This window comes from Hyposmocoma kahamanoa, unplaced genomic scaffold, assembly GCF_003589595.1.
Source record: "Hyposmocoma kahamanoa isolate Upper Pololo Valley unplaced genomic scaffold, ASM358959v1 99702, whole genome shotgun sequence".
Lineage (NCBI taxonomy): Eukaryota > Metazoa > Arthropoda > Insecta > Lepidoptera > Cosmopterigidae > Hyposmocoma > Hyposmocoma kahamanoa.
This window is the reverse complement of record NW_020656001.1, coordinates 3,463,468-3,488,421: the sequence shown is the minus strand read 5'-3', so window position 1 is coordinate 3,488,421 and position 24,954 is coordinate 3,463,468. Positions and strand designations below refer to the sequence as shown.

General features: G+C 36.2%; 1 protein-coding gene across 2 annotated transcripts in view; it reads right to left on the bottom strand.

The window, feature by feature from the left end:
• LOC113239212 (calcium/calmodulin-dependent 3',5'-cyclic nucleotide phosphodiesterase 1C-like) overlaps window positions 1-24,954 on the bottom strand; it is a 195,665-nt gene that overhangs the window by 124,336 nt on the left and 46,375 nt on the right. For both annotated transcript variants that reach the window (XM_026476107.1, XM_026476106.1), the window contains exons 4-5: window positions 24,602-24,665; window positions 18,637-18,833 (exon numbers count right to left, since the gene is read on the bottom strand). In XM_026476107.1, coding sequence (XP_026331892.1) covers window positions 18,637-18,833; window positions 24,602-24,665 — 261 coding nt within the window. The remainder of the gene's footprint in view (window positions 1-18,636; window positions 18,834-24,601; window positions 24,666-24,954) is intronic.

The window sequence follows — 24,954 nt, the reverse complement described above, 5'->3', positions numbered from 1 at the left end:
TGCTCCTAAATTAAAGTTAGGCGCTATTTATAAAAATTAATCTTCATGCGTGAACAGCCACCCTTTGAGGTGGATAATTTCCTTCAAAATGAAATGGGACCACTATGGAAGTACCCTCTTTCCAACAAAAAAAGAATCATGAAAATCGGTTCACAAATACCGGAGTTATCGCTATTTCTCCAATTCAAGGCGTTTTCCCCTCGATATACTTTGAGTAGTGTCGTAGTGAGAACCTATTTTTATTATCTCCAGTATCAAGTTCTGTATAGTGGCGAACTAGGGGATATTTCAATGAAACATAGCAAATAGACGTAATTCCACGTACTTTTGAGGTCGGTTTTTTTAGTACCCTGTACTGAGATTATTTAAATACTATCACAACAAATATTTTCGTCGTTCCAAATCGTGATTTTTCTGTCACTGGACATTCTTTAAAGTGCCCCATGTTGATATATTAAAAGGTAAAACCTTTTTCTGCGTACGTATACATTTATTAAAATAAACTTGTTTATACTGATGGTCCATTGAATGTCGTGTTAAATCATGTTTTCGGTATCACAGTTGAAGTTCCATTACGTAATACATTTTCCGTTCATAAACATGGCTAACGTTTCCAACAATATTACAAATAAGGAATTCTTAGAGTACCGGTTATATAACTAGGGATATTGATGAAATTACGGCAAGGTTAACCGAGACAGGGAATTTTCGGAATGTTGTAATACTTATACAACAGAAATTATGCAGTATGGATGGCCGCCCGCTATACTAACGACACGTGCTTTTAAAACCTATTCATCATAATGTAAGGCTCCATTTCCATTAACAATGTAATAACGGCACTGGTTGCGTAAAATAACGCCCGCTGCGGCAAGTGATGTTGTTTACACTGCGATCGTGTACTACGTTTGGCAAAACGCTATTTTCAATATGAAATACAATATTTTGTTACGTGACATCCAGACGATGTCTAATCTATGACAAAGATTTGTTATCAAGTAAACAATATTACATTTTTAATTAATTTATTGCGTGATTAGAATCAACGGTAGCTTCTCAATTGGGATTAATGATAACTAATGAACGAAAACATCGTGAAGTTACGTGGAGGTCGAAGAATGTTCACAGCCCTGGGCCAGCCTTTTTTTTTAACACCAAGTGATGGGACGACCAATTCGTGCGCCTGGTGGTTAGCAACAGGCCTATCCACAACAGTTGCAGTGCCACTCAGAGCTTTAAATCGCAAAGATCTTAGGGGCACTATCACCCTGAGACACAAGTTGACAAATCCCATGTCTGTCGTCCACCAATTATAAAAAAATATTTTTTGAGATATAAAAAGACCACGACACAGTTTTAGAATATTAAGATTGTTTAATGATATTTCAGCTATGCATCGTTAGGGTAAGCTCCGATAAGTCGAAGACGTTTAACTAATTTTAACTATTTATAAAAGAGAATTTTGTGCTCTATTTTTTTGCCATTCAAAACGGATATTTCACCATTTCTAAATTTACCAGTAATTTCACTAGCACCCTTCCCTTCCAAACGGGAACGCAGTGATGATCACATTATGGCTTGGCGGCAGTACATCCCTGGACGAACTCTTGGGAGCTCTACTACTATTAACGCCTGGCCAAATGACGACGTGATCAGAATATAGAGAAATCTGAATCGAATGAGGTTTCCTTTGCATACCACCTTACCTATTTCTGCCGCAAAGCAGTAATGTCGGCATTACTGTGTTCCGGTTTCGAACGGTAAAGGTGCTGGTGAAATTGGCAGGCACACGTGGCTTGTCAACTTATGTCCCATGGTGACCGGTGGACGTGCATTGCTCCTCAGATCTTTGCGATATAAAGCTCTGACTGACACTGCAACTGTTACGGACAGGCGTGTAGCTTACGTTACGTTGCGCAATTGATATTATAAAATAAAGTTATTCAAATATTCACTGCAATTGTGTAGTCTGATGTGCCGTTGTCCGTACAACAAACGTATGAAACCCGGAAGGGCGTAGCAATGTCTGGAGACAGAAACAGATCGGAATTTTAATCTAATACAATTCTTAAATCTAATTATTAATCTATTAATTTAATTAAATACCATAATTTGTAATCATTATAATATTCTTCTAAGGAGTAAAAACAATTATTTAGCAGATTTTGCTTTCAAAAAAAGGGGGAGGTTCTGAATTCGACTGCATTTCTTTAGTATATATATGTTACGAGATGACTCTGGCATTTGTGAACCGACCTGTAAAGGGCCCGAAACGCGGTTTGTTTCAAAAAACAAATATGCGCGATTTAAATCCGGAAAAATGGTTTCATTTCCTATGTGTAACCTAAGAACTCGATAGATGTAATTGTAACAAAAAAAACTGTGTTTTATTTAACAAAAAATTATTGAATTGATAGTTTAATGTATTACAAATTTTTATTGCAACTGTGAACTTGGGCAACTGCTATGTAGTTTCAGTGTTGATCCTGTCAGTAAAGCCAAATTATCTATAAATCGCGTCTTAAATTTGTTGGGATTATCTTACCCGTAGCAGTTTGTACTATTTATAGTACAAACCGCAGCACAAGTCTAACGGCATTCAAAGCCAATATACGGTCAACTCCGCAGCAGCGGATGAACCACTCAAAGTTTAAATTGTCTATATTTGCATGAAAATAGCCGAACCCAATAAATAGAAAGTTTATTATTACACAATGCGACAAACAGTACGCCCGGGTGAAGACATCCAGAAGTACTTTGAGTTTCGTTTATAAATATGTACTTAATAAAACTTTGCAACGATTGTTGTGGATTCTAATTCTCGGACTCGCGGTAGTGCAGAGCGAATAATGTCTTAAGCCAGACGCTGTAGGGTACATTTTTCAAAATAAACACTTTTACGTAATCGTCAAGCGTTTATGGTAATAATTTTAAAGTTAATATTGTCCCTCGATAGAATAGAACTGATGCGAGCAGAGATGGGCAGTGGATTAAAACCCAATCGATCTGGCCGGGTTTTAACCAATTTCTGCCAAAAATCATGACCTTTGATCACGGAGAGTGTGAGATGGAATCACACGATTCGGATTCGAATTACCTTCCCCTTTCCATCACCGGGGGAATAGACGTAGGCTTGGGTTCCACCCCCATGTTGTGGATATTCCAAAGATTTGCACGAAGCGTTACGCTGCCACATTTATATAGCGAACGGCTATGGAGTGAAATTCCCAGCCCGCTAACTTGTTCCCCGAACGTTATAACTTGCGCATTTTGAAGGCGAGAGTGACTTTCCATCAGGTGAGACGCAGGTCATATGCACACTTACATTTTATATTAAAAAAAAATGACCAGAAACATTATACGCGTAAAATTAATACGGAATCTAGTACAGTTCAATATTTATTGGAAGTTACGATGTAAAAAATCTTTTTTTAGACGAAAAAAAGGCAACTAATCGTGTAATCTTGTGGACTCCAACTATTAGGGACGCACATTACTGTTCGATTTATATGACAATCGATTCAAGTGTATATACGAAAACGAGTTTTTGTATCGATTCATTTCAATGCGATTTTCAAGCGAATCGGTTCAATAGAAAGACGAAATATGTTAGCAAGTAATAAACATTTTACAAACTCGATTTACAAATATTTTGTTTCCCTTGATTTCGGGCGTTAATAGGTTTAAACCCGATTAAAACCCACTCGCTTTCCCATCCGAGTACTTATTTAAAAAGCCGCTCAAACGCGGTCTTTATAAAATAAGTTTGTTTGGCAGTTTAGTTTTGTTACCTTCTTTTGTTCTCTAAAGTAAAGCGATATACAAGTACAGTTCGTACAATGGGCTCTCTTATGCTACATATATATAAATATACATATTCACATGTTGTTTTACTGAAGCCATTATTATGAGGTTTCCAATAATTATTTTAAACTGTTGAATAAAACAATTCTAAATTGAGAAATCCCTTCTATAGTAGTTGTTGAATAGGAAACCTTACAATGACGCGCAAGAGTTTGCAAAATGTTTATGAAAACAACATGAAATTGAGGTTGTTTACGGAAGAAAACGCTTGGACATTTCTTAATAAACGTACGTTTAATACGCAACGGACAGATTGAAAATCTGACTTGATATGAAACCTGCTATTACTTCATTGTTGTTACCGCTTCTATGTGTTATCAAAGGAGATCGAAATAGGCAAAGAATGTTTACTTATAGTTTAAGGAACTAATACCCGGAATTACTGTTTTGTTCCATATTTCTTATGTATAAAGTAGTGTTAGCATGGTAGTGTACTTAGAATTCAATTTAGAATATTTTTTTTAGTTTTATTTTTAACCGACTTCAAAAAAGGAGGAGGTTCTCAATTCGTCTGTATGTTCTTTTTTTTGTATGTATGTTACGCGATACCGAACCGATTTTCATGATTCTTTTTTTGTTGGAAAGGGGGTATTTCCATAGTGGTCCCATTTCATTTTGAAGAAAATCATCCACCTCAAAGGGTGGTTGTTCACGCATGAAGATTCATTTTTATAAATAGCGCCTAACTTTAATTTAGGAGCAATTACTTTTAGCAATTATTTAGTTGATTTTGCTATTTCTCCAATTCAAGGCGTTTTTCACTCGATATACTTTGAGTAGTGTCGTAGTGAGAACCTATTTTTATTATCTCCAGTATCAAGTCCTGTATAGTGGCGAACTAGGGGATATTTCAACGAAACTTAGCAAATAGACGTAATTCCACGTACTTTTCGGTCGGTTTTTTTAGTACTCTGTACTGAGATTATTAGAATATCAAGTGACGGGAAGAACAAGCCTGTCCGTAACAGTTGCAGTATAGCTCAAAGCTTTAAATCGCAAAGATCTGGCACTGCCACTGCGCCCGTGAATCTGAACTATAAATTGACAAGTCCCATGTGCTTGCAATTTCACCAGCAACCTACATAACTGATGATGATTACGGCTTGGCGGCAGATATAGGTAAGGTGGCATTACTGAACTAACTCTTTCACAAGAAGCTCTACTTCTACTCAATTTTCTCATTATATACATTTGTGTTGGTGGTGCCACATCCTCAAAATAATGTAGTGCGGTTGTTAAACTTTTTGTATTAGTAAATTGCAATTTTTTTCATTCATTTGTTTTAATTTCCTACTAATACGGGCTTGTCGGGTGGTTCGGGGTCGATTTAGAATTTTTGTGAATTTTGTAAACGTTAGGAATTGAAGCTGTTTTTCTGGATTTAAATCGCTTACATTTGTTTTTTCAAACAAAGCGACATTTCGGGCCCTTTACAGGTCCCATGGTCACGGTTGACTCCTCAGTCATTAAAAATCAACCAGTTGATGACTGTATACGCGATCTAAGCCCGGAAAAATAGTTTCACGTCTCATGTGTAACGATCGCGAAAACCTAAGAACTCGATTGGTAAACGTTAGTTGAAAAAAGTTTTTTTTTCTAATTAAAGTTTGATTTAACTATGTTACACTTTTTCTAAGGATTTTTTTCTAAGTATTCGATCTTTGCGTTGATAATTTTAACAAACTAGTGGGGCAATTTCACAAAAAAGAATTGAATATCAATTCAATAAAAATTTTATCAATTTTACAGTGTTACAATTTTTAAATTTTGTTTTCGTTCTATTTTGTCACAAAATCTTTTGTATAAGATTTTTACAAAACAAAAATTAAGAAAGGCCTTGATATAAGTCTACAGCATCCGCGGCCGAACTGTTACTCGTCTGCCTTGCAGAGGTTCTGGGGTCGATTCCCGGGGTGAGAGAAATATTTTTATGGCCTACTATTTCTCTAGTGAGTTTGGGCGTAATTTGTGGTTGTCTATTTGTGTCTATGGTACCCGCGGCGCTATAAAAAAGTAGATGTTAAGTAGATTGTACTTTACGTCTAATTCTTATTTATGTACAAACGTGAACCATTTTATATTGTCACTTTTTTGTCACGCTACATGTATCGATGTTGTGTACAACGGAATTTATAGAATTCAGGTTATTACATTTTAAAATTAAATTTAAAAACAAAATGGTATGGTATTTTTGAAACTCCATCCGTAAAAAAGTAAATATTTTCGTTAAAAACCAAGAAGAAAAATCTGCAACAAGCACATAGGAAAATTTGTAGTCTGCTGGTTCGTTCCGTAACTCAATAGGTAGACCATCAGACACGGATTGCTGGAAGGCGCTGGTGTGTATTAATAATTATAATAAACTAGTGGAGTAACTACACAAAAAATAATTGAAGGTCGTGACATTCAATAAAATTTGAAAACAATAATTTTATACATATTTAATATTTTTATAATATTTATTTAATTATTGCTATTTTTTTAATTGGCTATGTATTGAAATAAAATTAGAACTTTAACTGTTTTGTGCATGTCTACTGACATTATTTGTAATCTAATCAATTAATTCAGTCGATATAAGCATAATTTTGCATGCCAGATGTGGTAAAATATGAGCTCTATTTCTCTACTGTGTTCCATCTCTTGTTCGCCATAATTTAAGCAAATACATTTTATTTCATTTTACTGCCTCCGTGGCCGAACGGTTACTACGCAGAGGTCCCAGGTTCGATTCCCGGGCCTTGAGAAACATTTGTAGGGCCTACATTTATTTCCCTCGCGAGTTTGGGTGTAATTTGTGTAATGTTGAGCGTGTGCGTTACTAATAAAAGTTTCGCTTTTGATTTTCAGTTTTTCCGGGAATTGAGATTGATCCGGAATTATTATTATTCCAATATCCGGTTACCAATCAAAGAGCGTCTGTGATTGCCGCTGTGACCCATTTTATGAAAGTGGATACATTTCCCATGCATTGAAAAATAACAGGCGTGCAGAGTGGTTGTTCAGTAAACAATAAAGCTGCACTAAGAGTGCCTAGAACATTCTATTTAATCGCTTAAGCTCGTAGTGTACCACAAGGAGCACGAGTACGGACTATTGGTGGGATTATTCAAAGGGAACAGCTAACATTGAACAAATTGATCGCGATAGACATTAATTATTTTGTACTTAAAATCCGCAAATTACGACCAGCTTAAAGATAAACTGTTTTGTTAGAAAATATTTCTTATCCGTGAAAACGTTATTATTGCATAATAATAGCGTCGAATTCGATTTTATTATTACATTCAAATTTCGAACATCTCTGAAAAACAAAACAATTTGATTCGACCTCAATTCTAATATCAGTCGAGATGAAGTTTTATTCGAAATGAAATGTCAATAGCCATTGACTTACAATTATATGGACGTCGTGTCCGCGCTAAAAAGTGTCCGAACTTATAGGGCGTTAAAATCGTATACAGAGCGTCATTCACGCTTTAGTCTTCGTTTGTTCGACTGACAGCGAAGTAAGCAAAATTAGACAGTACTGCGATGACATTACAATTTAAATTCAACGTTTTAGCTTTTTCATATTCCTTGACATGTCACTACGTTTAAATAGGTTGACTTGGGACATTTTTTCGTGGTTTTTGTATTAGACCCGTCGTCCATTTATTTGTAAGTCAATGTAAATAGCAATCAATTTTGACAATGTCACACGTTACTTGATATCGAACGATATGTTAGTTGGGGCCGATTCTAGATTGTCTAAGAATTAAAAATAAAAACTACGGTTGTGTGACATACGCGAGAAAAGTTTTTATTTGCCGCCATTTCGCCAGGCGTAACATGCGGTTCCTGAACAGATATAGAGAGCTTATAATATGTGTATAGATAAAGCAGTGTATGTAACTGTACATAATTAGGCATTAAAACACTCGCGAGATGTTTTTATGAAACTCGCCTGTTGGCTCGTTTCATAAACCCACACTCGTATTTTAATGCCCTTGATTATATAACAGTCATATAAACTACTATTTTCTACTACTGTACACAGAACTTTAATGAGTTTCAAAAAATAACGTCGTATATTTGCTAATTAAAACATCAATTAGGAAGCTACTCAAACGCTATACAGCCTCCTGATGATGCAACTAGGCCATAAATTTTTATAAAAAAAAGTTATTGTTGAGTGGTTAATCGAGTTCTTAGATTTTCGCGATTGTTACACATAAAATAAATCGCGTATATTTGTTTTTACAAACAAACCGACGTTTCGGGAATTTTACAGGTTCCATGGTCACGGTTGATGAGGTGGTGCAGTCATCAACCAGGTATGTCTAGTAATTAATGCAAAGCACCCAATTTTTTCCATTATAGATACAAAAGTTATTAATTAAATACCTTATTTTTAATTTTACAAACAAAACATTCCAATTGACGCTACATTAAGTTTTACAAATTATTTTATTGAATTAATTTTAATTAAATTCAATTTGATATTAATTAATTATAGAAATTGGAATAATTTAAAACATATTCATTAGTACTGCAATCTTATGTCTGTTTGGGATTTTTCACTAGAGGAAATACTGGATCCGAAACTGGTGGTACGGAGAAACCATCTTCCCTGTTGAAATTAGGATGCTTTTTTTAATTTCAATGGCCTCTCGCTGCATCCTGGGTAGATAACGGACTTCTTTTGCAAATACCTGGGGTTTGTCAACTTCATTGAATGTGTAGGTTTATCCATGACATGCTCGCAGACTGAAGACTTAAACTGTAAAGGGCCCGAAACGTTGGTTTATTTGAAAAAACAAATATACGCGATTTAATACGGAAAAATAGTTTTATTTCCTAAGATTGGTTAAACTATAATGCGGTACTTAGCCAGTTCGATTCTGGTTTTTGGCCGACTTTAAAAAAGAAGGAGGTCCTCAATTCGACTGTTTGTTTTTTTTTTGTATGTATATTACGCGATAACTCCGGTAGGTACTTGTGAACAGATTTTCATGATTCTTTTTTTTGTTGGAAAGTGGGACCTCCATAGTGCTCCCAATTAATTTTGAAGAAAATCATCCACCTCTAAGGGTGGCTGTCACGCATGAAGATTCATTTTTATAAATAGCGCCTAAATTTCATTATAAGGAGCAATTATATTAATGGTTGATTTTGCTATTCTCCAATTCAAGGCGTTTTTCTCTCTCGATATACTTTGAGTAGTGAGAACCGACTTCTATTATCTCCTGTGTCAAGTCCCGTATAGTGACGAACTAGGGGACGTATCCGGGTTTGATATTATATTGGGATTTTAATAAAACTTGGTAATTATATGTAATTCCACGTCCTTTTAGGTCAGTTTTTTTAGTACTCTGTATTGAGATTATTTGTTTTTTAGCGTTTGTGTAGCTTTCGTCTAAATATATGAAGAGGCTGTACGCTGGCACCTTTATCTACCCTAATAAATGTGTTAAAATTTATTTAAAAAAATTGCGTTTATGAAGAGAACCAATATTTAATGTATAATGTATTAAACATTGGTTATGTTCCATTGTTTTATTAACTTGTAGAAAAGTATTGTATGCAACCATTGCATAGTTAGGTCTTAAAATCTCGGATTTATTGCTTAAACACCGTGCTCGACTTTAAGAACCTTCATTATGCAGCGATTGCATAAAATGCTATTATGATTTTGGAGCTGAAAGAACTTGACGGTGGAACCAGCCGCATATGGTTTCGTAGTTTGATCAAACCACAGAACAATAAATGTAGAAGAAATACTTAGTGAGCGTGTCACGTATGCCTAAAGTACGCGGTACAAAGCGCTTTGTACGCTATGTACGTGTCAATTGTCTCGCGCAAAACCTAGAAAATCGTGGAAAAGTGCCTTATTTTGCTACTTCGGAGTGCAAAAATGATAACCGCACCTGTAGTATTAACCATGGTTATATAATATATGTTAGTAACTTGTTTTCGGATTATTTTCTATCTACTTTTTTGACGGCAGGTCAGCCATCCGGTCAAGCTGTAGACATAAACTCAGATATTGGTCTATGTGGCATAAGTGATGTCGAAGTTAATCCGGGTAAAGTGCTTACTCTATTAAAATCACTTGTTCTAACTAAATCTGGTGGGCCAGATATGATTCCTCCTCTTTTTATCGTCAATTGTGCCGAAAGCTTGGTGACGCCAAAGTGGATATTGTTTAAGCGGTCATTGTCTGAGGGATTGGTCCCTAGGATATGGAAGTCTGCTTTCATTACTCCAGTACTTGAAAAGGGCGATAAAAGTAATGTTGAGAATTATCGACCAATATCCAAGTTGTGTCTGTTTGCTAAAGTACTGGAAAGGTTCATCCATCAGGATGTGTATTCTAGTTTACGTAGTTCTTTTAGTGAAGAGCGGCATGGTTTTCTCAGACAACGCTCAACATCCTCCAGCCTCATTATTGCCATAAAGTACATCGCCGATGGAATGGAAAAGGGAGCGCAAGTTGACGTGGTATACACAGACTATACAAAGTGTTTTGATAGAATCGATCATTGCATGCTACTATCTAAACTCCATGCGGCGGGAATTCATGGAACTTTATTTCGTTGGTTCGCCTCCTACATTGCCAATCGTAAACAGGCTGTTGTTTTGCGAGGATATGCGTCGCGGTGGGCTGAAATATCTTCTGGTGTGCCCCAGGGGTCAATTCTGGGTCCACTGTTATTCATAATTTTTATAATGGACATAGGTAAATGTTTCTTAAATTCAAAATCCATTCTTTTCGTAGACGACATGAAGATTCTTAAAATAATTGGCTGTTCTGAGGATGTCGATGATCTGCAGCTAGAACTTCTGCGGTTTGAAAAATACTGTGTCTTAAATAAGTTAGACCTTAATGTTCCAAAGTGTTTCTGTATGACATTCACAAGTAAGACCAACGTAATAGGACCCAACTATTTCCTCCAGTGTCACAGTTTCACCAGAGTTAATAAAATAAGAGATTTTGGGTGTCTTACATGATAGCAAGCTAATTTTCGAGGTTCATGTCAATCATATTGCTCTGCCTCTAGGGCCCTCGGGTACGTGATGCGAATGTCCAGTGATTTAAAATCTTTGAAGGCAATTAAAGTACTATATTGCACCTTCGTGGGAAGTCATCTCGAGTACGCGTCTCAAGTGTGGAATCCGCAATATGATATTTAATTGATAGGATAAAGTCGATACAGAAACGATTTCTGCGTTTTCTTGACTTTAGGGCCAAACAAAAGTCGCTGAGTCATGAGCATCGATGTAAGCGATACCACTTCTTGCCACTGTTAGTGCGTCGGGAAATAAATGACATCTGTCTCTTATCTAAACTGGCAAATGGTAAAATTGCCTGTCCGGAATTGCTGTCCATGATTGGTCTTCGTGCTAACGCACTGGCTTTGCGGCAGCGCCCTCTGCTTCACTTACCAAATGTCCGCACAAATTACAGGCAAAATACATTCATGGTACGTAGCTGTAAAGCCTTTAACAAGTATAGCACCGATAATGACTTTGATTTATTTGCGTCTAGCACTACTACATACTACATCTATAAAGAGAACTGTGGGTTTGAATTATTTTAAAAGGCAATAACTAGTAAATATTTTATGTATGTTGTTAATATTATTATTGGACTTAAACTAAAGTGTATATGCGTATGTAGGATTAGCAATTAGTGTTAACATATATTTTGTATATAGATTTTCATATTTATAAGAAAATTTATAAGATAATAAATGAAAAAAAAAAAAAAAAAATATGTGGAGGTTTTTAATAGGCTTATAAGTTTACATTCAGTTTATAAATTAATATTAAAGAATGCTGTAAACCTTGCTAAGAATAAATATATAAATAAAATGGTGCTGTTCATATGATCGTTAATTCTTATTTTATATTATTTTAATAAATTTTCCATTTTATGTTTATCGTAACAGATTTTTTGTTGTAAGAAACTGTAATATAGCCGACTTTTTTGGAGAACGTTAATAGGCGTTCATCATTCGTCTTTCAGCTATTGCCGCAAAATGGAACCACATTGAATGAAACTTGTATTATGAAATCAAAACGTCGTAACTTGCAATAACAGGTATTGCATTTTCAACGATATGCCAATTGGGTAAAGTTTAAATTACATTGACGCGGTTCTGGTAGTAATCGAGGCTTGCGCAGCTGTTTCAATCCACCGTTTAAAAAAATTAAAATGAAATGCTGGTGAACCTGCAGGCACGTGGGACTTGTCAACTTACTTTCCAAAGTGACGGGTGCAGTGGCAGTGCCCATTTAATCCTTGCGATTTAAAGCTCTGACTTAACACCAGGCGCACGATTTCACTTAATATTATTAAAAAAAAAAATAATGAAAAAATATTTGATCAATATTTCATATTTTTTTAAATATTTTCCATTTATTTACAACGTTTTTGGGCAACCTAATATTTTTATTTAAATGTGATATAGAACGCGAGTAGCGCTTGGCTAGAATTTCACCTGATGTTAAGCTACGATATAGCCGGCGACGTTGCGCATTTGTCTAGTTAAAGCCTATTCAGTCTAGGCTTGAATAGCGCCAAATTGTAGCTTTCGGGAAACACAGAGGCCAGCAGTGTATGCCATTCATTTGCTGTAGGTACGCATCAGGAAGGATGAAGTAATACGGGTGGTGAATCAATGGAGCATTGTGTGACGGGCTCAAATCAATGATATAAGAATGTACTAATAGTAGTAGACGAGAGTTATCTGTATAAACTGTTATAGGTAAAATTCGATTTTGGTTTTTTTTTTCGTGGCACGAAAGAAGGGAACCTTTTCAATAGAATGAGAGGTGAAGGGCCGCAGTAGCCCTAAAAATACGGTCACAGCAAATCGTTGAATTGGAGCCCTCTACGTTGTTGTGCGTGGAGTGATTCAATTTCTTCAGTTTTTGCCTCAAGGACAAACAATGAACGCTTCCCGATAATGTGAGACCCTGAAGAAGCATCGTCAGGCCATCCAGGGCAAGGGAAGACCACTGGTGTGTGTCTTCTTCACGACAACGCACTGCCTAAAGTCACTCGTTTCATACGGAACTTTTGGATCAATTCGGTTGGAACGATCTGACGCACACACCTTACAGTCCCAACTTGGCCCCTTCAGACTTTCATCTGTTCACCAAAATTAAGGAGGCATTAGCCGGAGAACGTTCCACAAATGACGAGAAACTCGATCAAGGAGGTGGAGACATGATACATACTGTCAAGAACATTTCCTGTAAATTTAAACTTTTATGAATAAATATCGATTTGAAAAAGAAAAATGGAACTTATTTTCTGGATGTTTCTCGTACTAATAACCTCACAGGGTTATATTCCTAACGTGACCTCTTTGGGCGGGACAGTCTCGCTGTCCCCAAAATACTTAAAAGTTCCCGCTTTTACAAAACATTTCGTGTGTTCACACGCAACAATAAATTTAAAAAAATGGCGCATAAACGAAACATATATAAAGCCAGCCAACCGGTATCGAGCACCAGACTGTACAAGGTTCTTTTAATTTTTTTTAATCAGTAAATATTTCGTAACTACCATAAATATGCGTTTTTTTTAAACAATAATAAATTTACAGGTGTCCCGCTTTGAGGGAAAAAAATGGTCACGTTATATTATATTACTAACATGACAAATAACGACTTTAATCCAGGACTTTTAATAATTCGTCACATTTTACTTTCGAACTAAAATAAAAGTATTTAAATAGATATCACTCTTGACGGTGATAACTATGTCCAAAACGCATAACCACGGGTGAGAGTCGTCGGGGCGGACGCTAGCAAGTTTGAACTTATTACCTTACTACCAAATACTTACAGATTTTTTCTTTTTTTTTTCATAATATTATGTGATGGGATGAACACGCCTGTACAACAACAGTTGCAGTGTCACCCAGAGATCAATTCGCAAAGATTCGGACGGGCACTGCCACTGCGCCCGTCATCTTGAGACATAAGTTGTGTTTAAGTTGTGTCCCATGTGCTTGTAATTTCACGAGCACCCTTACCCTTCCAAACACAGTAGTGCTGACATTAGTGCTTGACGGCAGAAAAAGGTAAGGTAACAGAATTTCCCTGGACGAACTCTTTTACAAGGATCTTTACTGGTTCTGAAGGTAAGATCTAGGTGTCAGGTGGTACCACCAAAAGTGATACGTTTATTTATGGTAAATGCATTGTGTTTTGTAAAACGTCATGGAACAACAGTTATTTGTTATGCAAGGCTGCAAAGTTGTCGTTTGAGTACAAGCATACGCGAGTGCTTGTACTGAGACCTGAACAAACGAAGGTGTCTTAGGGTCGTATTCCAGAACTCTACTCAATACTCAAGTCAGGACTTGAATGTTGCAGAGAGCACTGAAAATCATACTCAAGTCCTTGCCATTAGAGTCGTATGTCTTAGTGCTTGAAATCATACTCAAGTCTGCTCAAATCCTGACTTGAGCATTGAGTAGAGTTCTGGAATATGAACCTAAGATTCCTCGCTTCGCTCGTGGTTCAAAAATAGACTCTTAAGCGAAGCGAGGGTTTCAAAGACACGAGACGTAAAGGAACTTTGTTGCCGAGCGAAACACACAACTTTTCACCTTACTATAATTATATAATAGTGAATCACAAGCGCACAATAGTGTACATGTACAAAATCAAATACAAAATCATAATTAAAATTAAAGTCATAAACAAACGAATTATACTAAGAATGTCAAGTGTATACAGAAAACTGTCAATATGGATTCTTAATAACTAATAAATGCATATTACAGTATAATAATACGATGAATGTCAAATTTATTAATAAATATAATAATTCAATTATTTCTTATGTACTTTGAGTGTACTCTGTTACTGAGTAAAGGGATTTATCCAATAAAAGGTTCTTCAGTCTGCACCTGAACGTTTCCTCACAACATTCGTTTTTTAGTTCGGCAGGTAGATGCTCATAATAGATGGGTCCTATAACCCGCGGGTTTTTTTCGTGAAGTGCACTGCGACTCGGTACTGATCGGAGTTGACCCGCACGACTGAGGCACCCACCCATCACCTCCACTCGCCCAAACCGTGCTAAGTGTTTCCGCGTGAACATTATGACCTCAAAAACATATTGGGGTAGTGGGTCATTATTCGGTGTACACTAAACAGCGCATTGCAGGATTGTCTCTGGGTTATGCCAACCGTAGTTCGTAACGCTCGCTTTTGTATACGCATTATCCTGTCAGCGTCTGTCGAATTGCCCCACAGAATAACACCATAAGTCATGGTTGAGTGGAAGTGTGCAAAGTACGCATGGCTCAACGCATTACGAGACACCAACGGTTTTAGTTTGCGCAGAGCAAACACCGCACCACTCAGCTTATCACATAGCAAGTCTACGTGCTGTTTCCAATTCAAGGTAGGATCCAACGTAAAACCCAAGAATTTGCCTTTGTCACTCATTGGAATAGGACACTGGATACTCACACTCGGAAAGCGCCTACCAGAAAGAGCATAACATTTGATTTGTTTTACGTTGAGAATCAAACCATTTGCAGAAAACCATCTTTCTAGTTGTTCGCAAAGTGTAGTGATTTTTTGATTGAGTTGCTCGTATGTGCGCATACTGACCACTACTGCTGTGTCATCAGCATACACAATTATTTGACCTTCCGATACGGCAGATGGTAGATCATTTAAAAAGGTCATAAAAAGGGTACTCCCTAGCGCAGATCCTTATGGAACATCTGAACTCAGCCTCAGCCTTCTTCCACCCGACATTACTTCAAAAGTTTGCGTTCGGTTTTCTAAAAACGATCGCAGTAGGTCACTACCACGTACTCGCAGACCGTAGCACATTAGCTTTTTTATGAGTAGGTCATGACTTATGACGTCAAAAGCTTTGGACAAGTCGCAGAATATGCCAGCTATTTTGCACTTGTCATCGATATCTGTGTTGATACAGTCAATTGTTTTATATGCTGCTGTTGTAGTGGACATGTGTTGTCGATATGCGAATTGTCTGTTGGTCAGTAAAGTATTGGTTTCGAGGTGGTACATTAAGTGCTGTGACAAAATCGATTCTATAACTTCGGAGACGTTAGGTACTATCGATATTGGCCTATAGTTGTCGACCGATGTTTTGTCACCCTTACTTTTATATACTGGCACACTCTTGTACACTTAAGCATGTCGGGGTAGACAGCATTGGTAAACATCTCATTGATTAGAGTTACCAATATCTCCGATAGTATTGGCCAAATAGACAGTAGTATGTTGACGGATATGTCATATATGTCAAGAGTGTTTCGGGTCTTCAGCATGGATTTAACAACGCGGTCAAGGTTGGCACGAGTGACAGCTGGTAAGTCAACGTCGGGCACATCAGCACTCCGCGGTCACTCAAGTATTGCATGGAACGCCGGTCATCCACCCCAATGTTAAATTTAGATGACACTTAAAAAATACGATATTAGATGGTCAGGTATGTCTCTTTCCCTCTACATTATTTGCGCCACAGATCTTAAAAGTTATATCTTTCCTGTCCTGTTTTGACGAGATTTCTTCGTTTATTATTTTCCAAATTTCTTTGGAGGTATTTCCACTATCTCTCAACCTTTTTTCTGTATACTCCTGTCTGGCTTCTAACACTTTACGTTTATTAAGTTCGAAGTAGTACTGAATGCAATTACAGATACCACGGTCTTCGGGGTATTGTTTTCTGAAATGGGATATAGTCATTGTTCTTCAAAAAGCTCTTGTAGGTTGTAATAACATTTTTTTATCAGATGTGCTTTAAGCTTTTTGGTAAATGAATTAGTCTGTGATTAGGATGAAATTTCCTTTGGGATTCCATTGATGATTTTAATTGTCATTACAAATGGTCCTGTGCTGTGCATTTTTAATTTTGAGCTAGGTAGTGCCAATATATCTTCATGTCTGAGGTTTAACGGTTTAGTGTAGGTGTACCTTGCTTTAGTGAAGAAATGTTTGTTTTTGTTGACGAATTTGTATATTTCGAAAATGTAAAATAATAAATAAATATCAAATGAATATTTTACCTTTAACATCTCCATGTTAAAGTAAAAATATTCATTTTAATGAAATGTGGCCTGCAGCTTTCCAATGGGTCGATGTTTACTAATATTCTTATACATTTTTTTTGTAGTGAACAAGCGCAAAGCATCTGTGCTATTTCCCCACAGAATCACACTACAGCTCAGCCAAGCATGAGCATAAGCATAATAAGCAGCTGTTGCTGTTCTTCTGTCGGTGGTTTCTTTAGTTGTAGCGATGCATAACTAAATCTACTGAATTACCTGAGATATTATTGTGTAGTTTCCAATTTATATTTGTGTCAATTGTTATTCTAAGTAAGTTAAAAGTATTCAGTGTTTCTATTGGAGTGTTATTCATTGTAATATTTATATGCAGTGGAGTCTTTTGATGTGGTCTAAAATGTATTAATTTTGTTTTTGTATAATTGATAATTAAATTGTGATCCTTAAGCCAGCTATTTACATTACTGAGTATATCATTAGTATTAAAATTTGAATCTGTACATGAAAAGACCACCGACAGGTCATCCACAAATAAAATGCTTGTTGAGTTTAGTACTTTGGGTAGATCTTTAATGTATATTAGAAACAATATGCGTCCAATCACACTCTCCTGTGGTATGGACTGGGTCACGTTAACCACATGCGATCTCACATTAGATATAATACCAGAGTTGGGGTTATGGTATTCAACCTCAACGTACTGAACGCGACCTGTAAGATATGAATTAAACCACTCATATGCCGTTCCTCTCACACCAATGCCATAAAGCTTTTGTAACAATATTTTGCGAGACACTCTGTCATAAGCCTTGCTCATATCCAAAAGAATACCTACCGCATATTTTCTGTCATTAAGGAAGTTTAATATTTTCTTTTTCTGAATGTATTTGTATACCGCCAATGTCGTTGACCTGTTTTTCTTGAATCCACGTTGACTCTCATCCAAGATGTTATATTTTTCAAAGCACGAATAGAGTCTTTGTGTCATTGCTGATTCAAGTATTTTTGCAAATGTTGGAAGAAATGCTATTGGTCGATAATTGTTTGGGTTCGTGGTATCCTCTGCTTAAAAATTGGCTTGATTATTGATATTTTTAAAGAGTCAGGCACAGTGCCTTCTGAAAAGAACTGATTAATTAAAAATGTAAGAGGGAGAACTAGTTCATCTCTACATTTTTTAATTCATGTTGGTGGGAATTCGTCCACGCCAAAGCTTTTTTGTTTTTTAGATAATTTTGTGCACTTCTGTTGGTTCCACAGGCGGTATGCATTAAGTTTAGAGCCAGGTTGACTACTGGTCGTCCCTTTGGAAGCGAAGGCAAACCATCGGCAAGCAACTCCGCTTGATTTCCTACTGACACGAAGTATTTATTAAATGTATTAGAAATAGGATCCGCTACTAAAGTGTTAAGGAGTTTTAACTAAGAATATTTTTCTTAGGTTTTTTCTATATTTTATTTGTTTTTTCTTTCACTATGTCTCATACAGTATTGGTTTTATTATCAGAATTTATTATTTTTTGTATATAATTTATTCTTTTTGACTTTAATACAGTTATTTTAGTAATCTCTCGTATTTTTTATAATGATTTTGTAAAATAGGAATTTTGTCCTAAATCTTATCAAGAAATAATTTTAGAAAAGATGTCGGTCACTGTTGCCACCACCTTAGTAATTTATTGAATATAAACTTGATATTACAAAGACAGTACACTCACCTGTTTCTGCTGCAAAAAGCAGTGCATAGCTTGTGTGACGTCTGCAGCGTGAACAGAGTTGTGGTAAGGGTTCGTGCTATGGTAGCCTTCCTCGATGAGGCTGAACAACTTCCAGGTCTTAGCCGCGTCGAGTTTAAAGTACGAAATCAATCCATAGATGTGAAACAGATGAACACACAGCACCGGCAGACAGCGACCTGGATGCAAAGAAAAAAGTGTTAATGAAGGCAATATCAATGCGAGAAATACTAAAGTAAAACGTGAACCATTCGAAGATAATAAGCACGTCTTCCGAGAATATATCTAGACTGTATATTAATAGAGCGGTAATCAAACAATACTAAGGATTAAAAGAAATTCAGCGCAATTTGAAAGATGAAATGGTGTCCTCGCGTCTTTCCTTCATGCAATTCTATATCATTCTCCAAGATTTCATTCTTGTGTTTAAATATTATACAGGATGTGCAATGTGAATTGAAGTCATATATTCCGGGGGGATTATGACATTGTCGAACAAATTTCAACACATGTACGGGGATATGATCACTCTCGCCCCAATGACAATGTTAGTAACTTCTCGGGCATTTGCCTTTTTTGCCCGGTTGTGTCATCACGTTTCAATTCAAAAGAGTGACCGTGTCCCCACATGATTTAAATGACTTATAACGTGATTCAAGTGACTTATTTTGATAAAACAAATTATAACTATCACGCATGACATAATAATAAAAAAAGCGAAAGTAACTCAGTCTGTTACATTTTCACGCCCAAACCGCTGAACCGATTTTGATGATTCTTTTTTCGTTGGAAAGAAGGTACCTATCTCAATATTGGTCCCATTTAAATTTGAAGAAAATATTCGACCTTTGAGGGTGGCAAACTTTCCGTTAACCGATATCAATAAAACTTGGCACAAAGACTTAATTGCAATAAAGAAGCCGATGAGCATTTTTTTAAAATAATAATGTTGTAATTATCAATTCCCTAAATATTAATTATTAGTATCGTAATTATAACGTACCCAGTGCACTGTAACAAATGTCGAGCGTCACAATGGATGGCGCTGAAACATTCGAGATATAGTTTTTGTACAGAGGTTTACGAGTATCAATCATGTCTACGGAACGCGTTTGAAGTACGCTCTTTACTGAGAGCAACCTCGGTTTCTACATGTGTAAGTCAATTTGGATTATGATGAAAAACAGTTTTGCTAGATGAATTGGTTTGGATGTTTACTATTAAGTTTGTTCAATACTTAAAAGTTCCCGCTTTCACAAAAATGAACACACGTATATAACAACTAAATTAAAAAAAAAATGTCGCGAAAGCTATAAAAATAACAGCACCAGATTACACAAGGTTCTTTTTTAATTTTTCATTCATTAAATACTTTTAGTTCTTTTTTATTATTATTTTTTTAATTAATAAATATTTCATATAATTATTAATACAAAGATCGAACACTCAGAAAAAAATCCTTCGATCCGGTCGGATTCGAACCGACGTCTTCTTGCATACCGTGGCAGACGCTATACCAACTAAGCCACGTGCTTGCGTCGTGTCTTTGTACTTGATCTTTCAACGACTTTTTAGTCGTAGTGCCATCTATGAGAAATCTTTAACAGATTTATCACCCAGTTAGTACCTGTACAGCTACCAGTCCTGGCGAGAGATGTCGCTATTCACTATATTAATTAAATTTTTATTGAATTGATATTCAATTATTTTTTGTGAAATTACTCCACTAGTTTGTTATAATTATTAATACAAAGATCGAACACTCAGAAAAATATTTCGTAACTATCATAAATAGGCGTTTTTTTAAAACAATAATAAATTTGCAGGCGTCCCGCTTTGAGGAAAAAAAATAACGGTCACGTTATATTAATAACATCATAAATAACGACTTTTATTCCATTACTTTTGATAATTCGTCACATTTTACTTTCGAACTTAAATAAAAATATTTAAATAGATATCACATGATCATGATTGTGTGACGTGATAACTCTGTCCAAAAAGCAAGAGCACGGGTGAGAGTCGTCGGGGCGGATGCTTACAAGTTTGAACTTATTACCTTACTACCAAGATTTTTTCTTAATTATATTATGTGACTGGACGAACACAACAGTTGCAGTGCCACTCAGAGCTTTAAATCGCAAAGATCTGAGGGGCACTGCCACTGCGCCCGTCACCCTGAGACATAAAGTTGACAAGTCCCATGTGCTTGTGTTGATGCGATTTAAATTTGGGTGTGGTGTCAATTTTACACGTTCAGATAGCAAGAACACCATCTCCAAGTCTGAGGAGTGGTGACAACATTACGGTTTGTAGAGCGCAGGTGTGCACGACACGCACAGTTTCTGAATACATCACCGTGAAGGCTGTAACACCGTATTGGCGTGGGCAGAATTTTCTAAGGTCTGACACAACCGGGCAAAAAGATAAATGCCCGTGAAGTTACTAACATTGTCGCTGCGGCGAGTGTTACAAATGCGCGATTGTTCCAAACATGTTGATTTGTAACACGCAACCACATTATTATCATGTAAAGTTCCGTCGGTAAACTAAAAATCTTGTGAAATTTCTGTTGTTCCTTAAATAGGCAAAGATGTACGCGACTTTGTTACAAATGATTTCTGGTCAGTTTCGTCAGTGTGTTTACTGTAAAGAAACAACGGTGAAAGAATTAGGTGGAGTGATGAGTTGTAAACAAGGGACTGTAGTTGTGAAAACGACGTTTCATCCATGAAATTCAATATAACTTTACAACTTTCCAGCGGAGTGCTTCTACATGTGGTGCGATAAAATGATAACTAAAAGTGATTATAGAATTAGTTGTCAGGTAAATTGAATCGCCGTCGCTTTTACTGTAGCTAGCAGACCACTTTCACGGTACTACAAATCAATTGTCGTTTTTAATGAGATTGAATGTGCCTTACCGGACTCTTCGACTTTCATTCAAAGGCAGGGCACCCCACAAAGGATAAAGTGAACTTCGGTTCATCAGGAGATTGGATTTCCGTCAACTGCGCAGTACAGGTTGTAAATAGAACTGCATGGATTGTAGACGATGCATATGGAAGACACAATCGGAATGTGTAAACTGCTACATATTTGTGTATATTGTTTACCGCTCGATAACAAGGTGAAGACCCGCTACAATATTGGTATTGCAACTTAGGTAGGATAGCGTCTATTTTGGAGTGCACTTGGAGAATATTCCGGGAATATAAGCATCTTTTTGGGTTTGCCGAACACTTTTCTCAGCGAAATACTTCAGCCACGTAGATGTCCTCCCGTTTCCACGCTCTAATTGCACAACATTCGACGCTAATACAATTACCTTCGATGGACGTTCGAATTTGGTTAGGTTAGGTTGAAAGCATCGGTCTCGAAGTTTGCTCGGAAGTTAGCACGTGGTATCTGGCACGAGTGACGCGCACGAGTGCCTTCTACAAGCGTGCGCCAAAAACGCGCGGATTTCATTGTTTTTGCAAACTCGTTTCGCGCCAAAATCTCGAACATCGACTCATCCGAAGAACAAAGTCCGATGTGATTATACAGAGGATAAATGCATAATTTCGTTATTCAAACTAAGGCTTGTGTAAAGGGCGTTTTGAGAAATTATATATCTTAGTTCGTTTCGGAAATATAAAATCGAACAACGGTCGATCTGACATCCACAGCGAAGAAGAACGAACGAAATGTACTATGTTCTGAGAGCAAGTAGTCTTGCACATAGATCTTTGTTTGACGCTGTTGAACGTTTTCAATAGCGTAAAAAAATTAGCGCGTCTCACCATAAATTGGCAATTGACCGCAATAGATCGTGGAATTACATCTGTTTGCCAAGTTTTGTTGAAATCGGTTACGAGGAGAGCGCAAAACCGGAATCATCCCTTAGCTTGTCATCCTTAGAGGTGGAATATTCTCTTTAAATTGAAATGGGGCCAACATTGAGGTACCCTCCAACAAAAAGTATCATCAAAATCGGGTCACAAACGCTAAACGTAAAGAATAAACGCGTAACATACACACAAAAATACAATCGAATTGGAGAACCTTTTTTTAAGGCTGTTACAAATGAACACCAATTGGTGAATTTTGAAAAGATAAAAGTTAAATATTATTAATCCATACAAAAAGATAACCACAAGTAGTAGTAACGTAAATTTGTAATAATTTTACAATCGGTACTCTATCATCTAATAAATTCAGTGCGTAGAGGTGTTGAAGCAGATTATCATATTAAGTTTTTAAGGTAGATTGAATAAATGTCATTATTATCTTATATTAACAAGACTGGAATGAGCTAATCAGCTTTCTGACACAATTAATCTTTAATCCGCGGCGGTACATTATCGTTTAAATAATTCAATTTAGAATTGCAAGCCGATTTCTTAACTAAAGACCGATTACGACTCTTAGATAATAGATAACTTTGAAGCAATTAACATTATTCCACTGGCATCAGTGCATTTATAAAGAAAATATTGTAATCTTTCATGAAATTTATAATGACAAACGCAGTTAATAGATATCGATACTTACAAGGAACAAAAATGAACTGGCGGTCTTGACACTCGTCTTCACAAAGCAACAAAAGAGGGAGCATGCCAAAAATCTTTTGACGTTGGCTCCGCCCAAATTTGTAAGACAAATATATGCCTGAAATTCGCGTGACATGCGACAGATGTTGAATTTTGCGCATTAAAAGTACCAAATTCGTTTTAGCGGAATTCTAAAACTAAAGTGATTAAAAAAATCCGTAGTGACAGTTGTCGATCATGCATAAATATAATTGAAATGATTAAGACACACAAGAAAATGGTTAAGACACCCTGCTCTAGACTTACTTACTCATTATTTCAACTGTACTTTGCTTAGAAATAAAAATATTTTAATTCTAGTTTGATTATGCAAATATTTTTATTTAGTATAGGCAAAGAGTTTCAAAATGTCGAAGTCTAATTTCATTATACTCAAATGTCAATGTTAAATATCATATTCCCCTGAGCCACTGTCGCCAACTACATTTTTAGAGCGATGCCACATGGGCGTTGCATCGTCACAAAGCATTTTTTTTTTTCGTTTTTTTTTCAATGTACTAAGTTGCTAGCTGTGACGCGCCGTTTCATCGCACCGAGTGGCATGTCGTTCTGATTTATAATGTAGTATTACGCCCGTGTGACATCGCTCTTAGACAATATTCATGGCAATGTATTTTCGATTGAGAATTTCACATCTTGAGCTTGTAGTGGTGTTAAACACATTCTAAATATGAGTTACCATTACCTAGTATATAAAAAAGATAGACATACAACTACTAATGGAGAATGTTTTTGTAAGGAAAGAAACGATGTTATGGGGGGTTAATTTAAAAAATGCGCTGTAACAATGTAAATGGCGCTTCAAAATTTTCTGGCACAATACACATACCGGCACATTTAAGGGAACATTGGTAAAATACCCAACATAATTCAGTGATTTTTCAAATCAGGTCGGTTATTTTGCTTCTATATTTTAGGTTTACTTTTCATCCATTTGTTTTCATTTTCCACTAACAGGTTTGTCGAGTGTTTCTTGTAAATTTCGTGAAAAATTAATTAAAAAAGTATTTTTTATTTATTAAACTTTGATTTAACCAATATGGTCACAAAACCTAAAATAAAAGAAATGCATTTTATTTTAGATTTTTTTTTCAAAAAAATATGTAGAAGGCTGTACTAAGTTGATGTTAATACAATTGCCACCTTATGATTAATTAAAATTTATTTAAGTATAAACTTTTACTACTTCATATTCCCAATTTGTTTGTTCATCTAAATGTGCCAGTGTGTGCATAACAAAACCTATACAACTCCAGTTACTACACTTTAAAATTATGTTTAAAGTCAAATGGTACCGCGTTTTCGCTTTCAAATGAAGGCTATTGGTGAAACAACAAAAGAACAATAATTACCGCCTGTAACGTTTTCTAACGTAAATGCATTGAACTTCCACAGCACAGACTGTTCAAGGATGCACTGCAAAAAAAAGTTAAAAAACAATCATTAGTACACACAAGTACAGTCGCATCAGCACAAACATCAAATAATTAAGTACAAGTGTAATCGTCCGCATGGGCTATATTAGGAAGAACAACGCAGCCGAGCATGGCATATAAATATGTATGTATAAACAAAAAAATATATATATCCGGCAGTCGGTCGCGAGGTGAACATCCGCAACGCGAATCTCGGATGAATTTCAAAATGTACCTACCCACTTAACAAAGAAGTGCGGTTGTTTACCAGATTCTTGGCCGATCTTCAA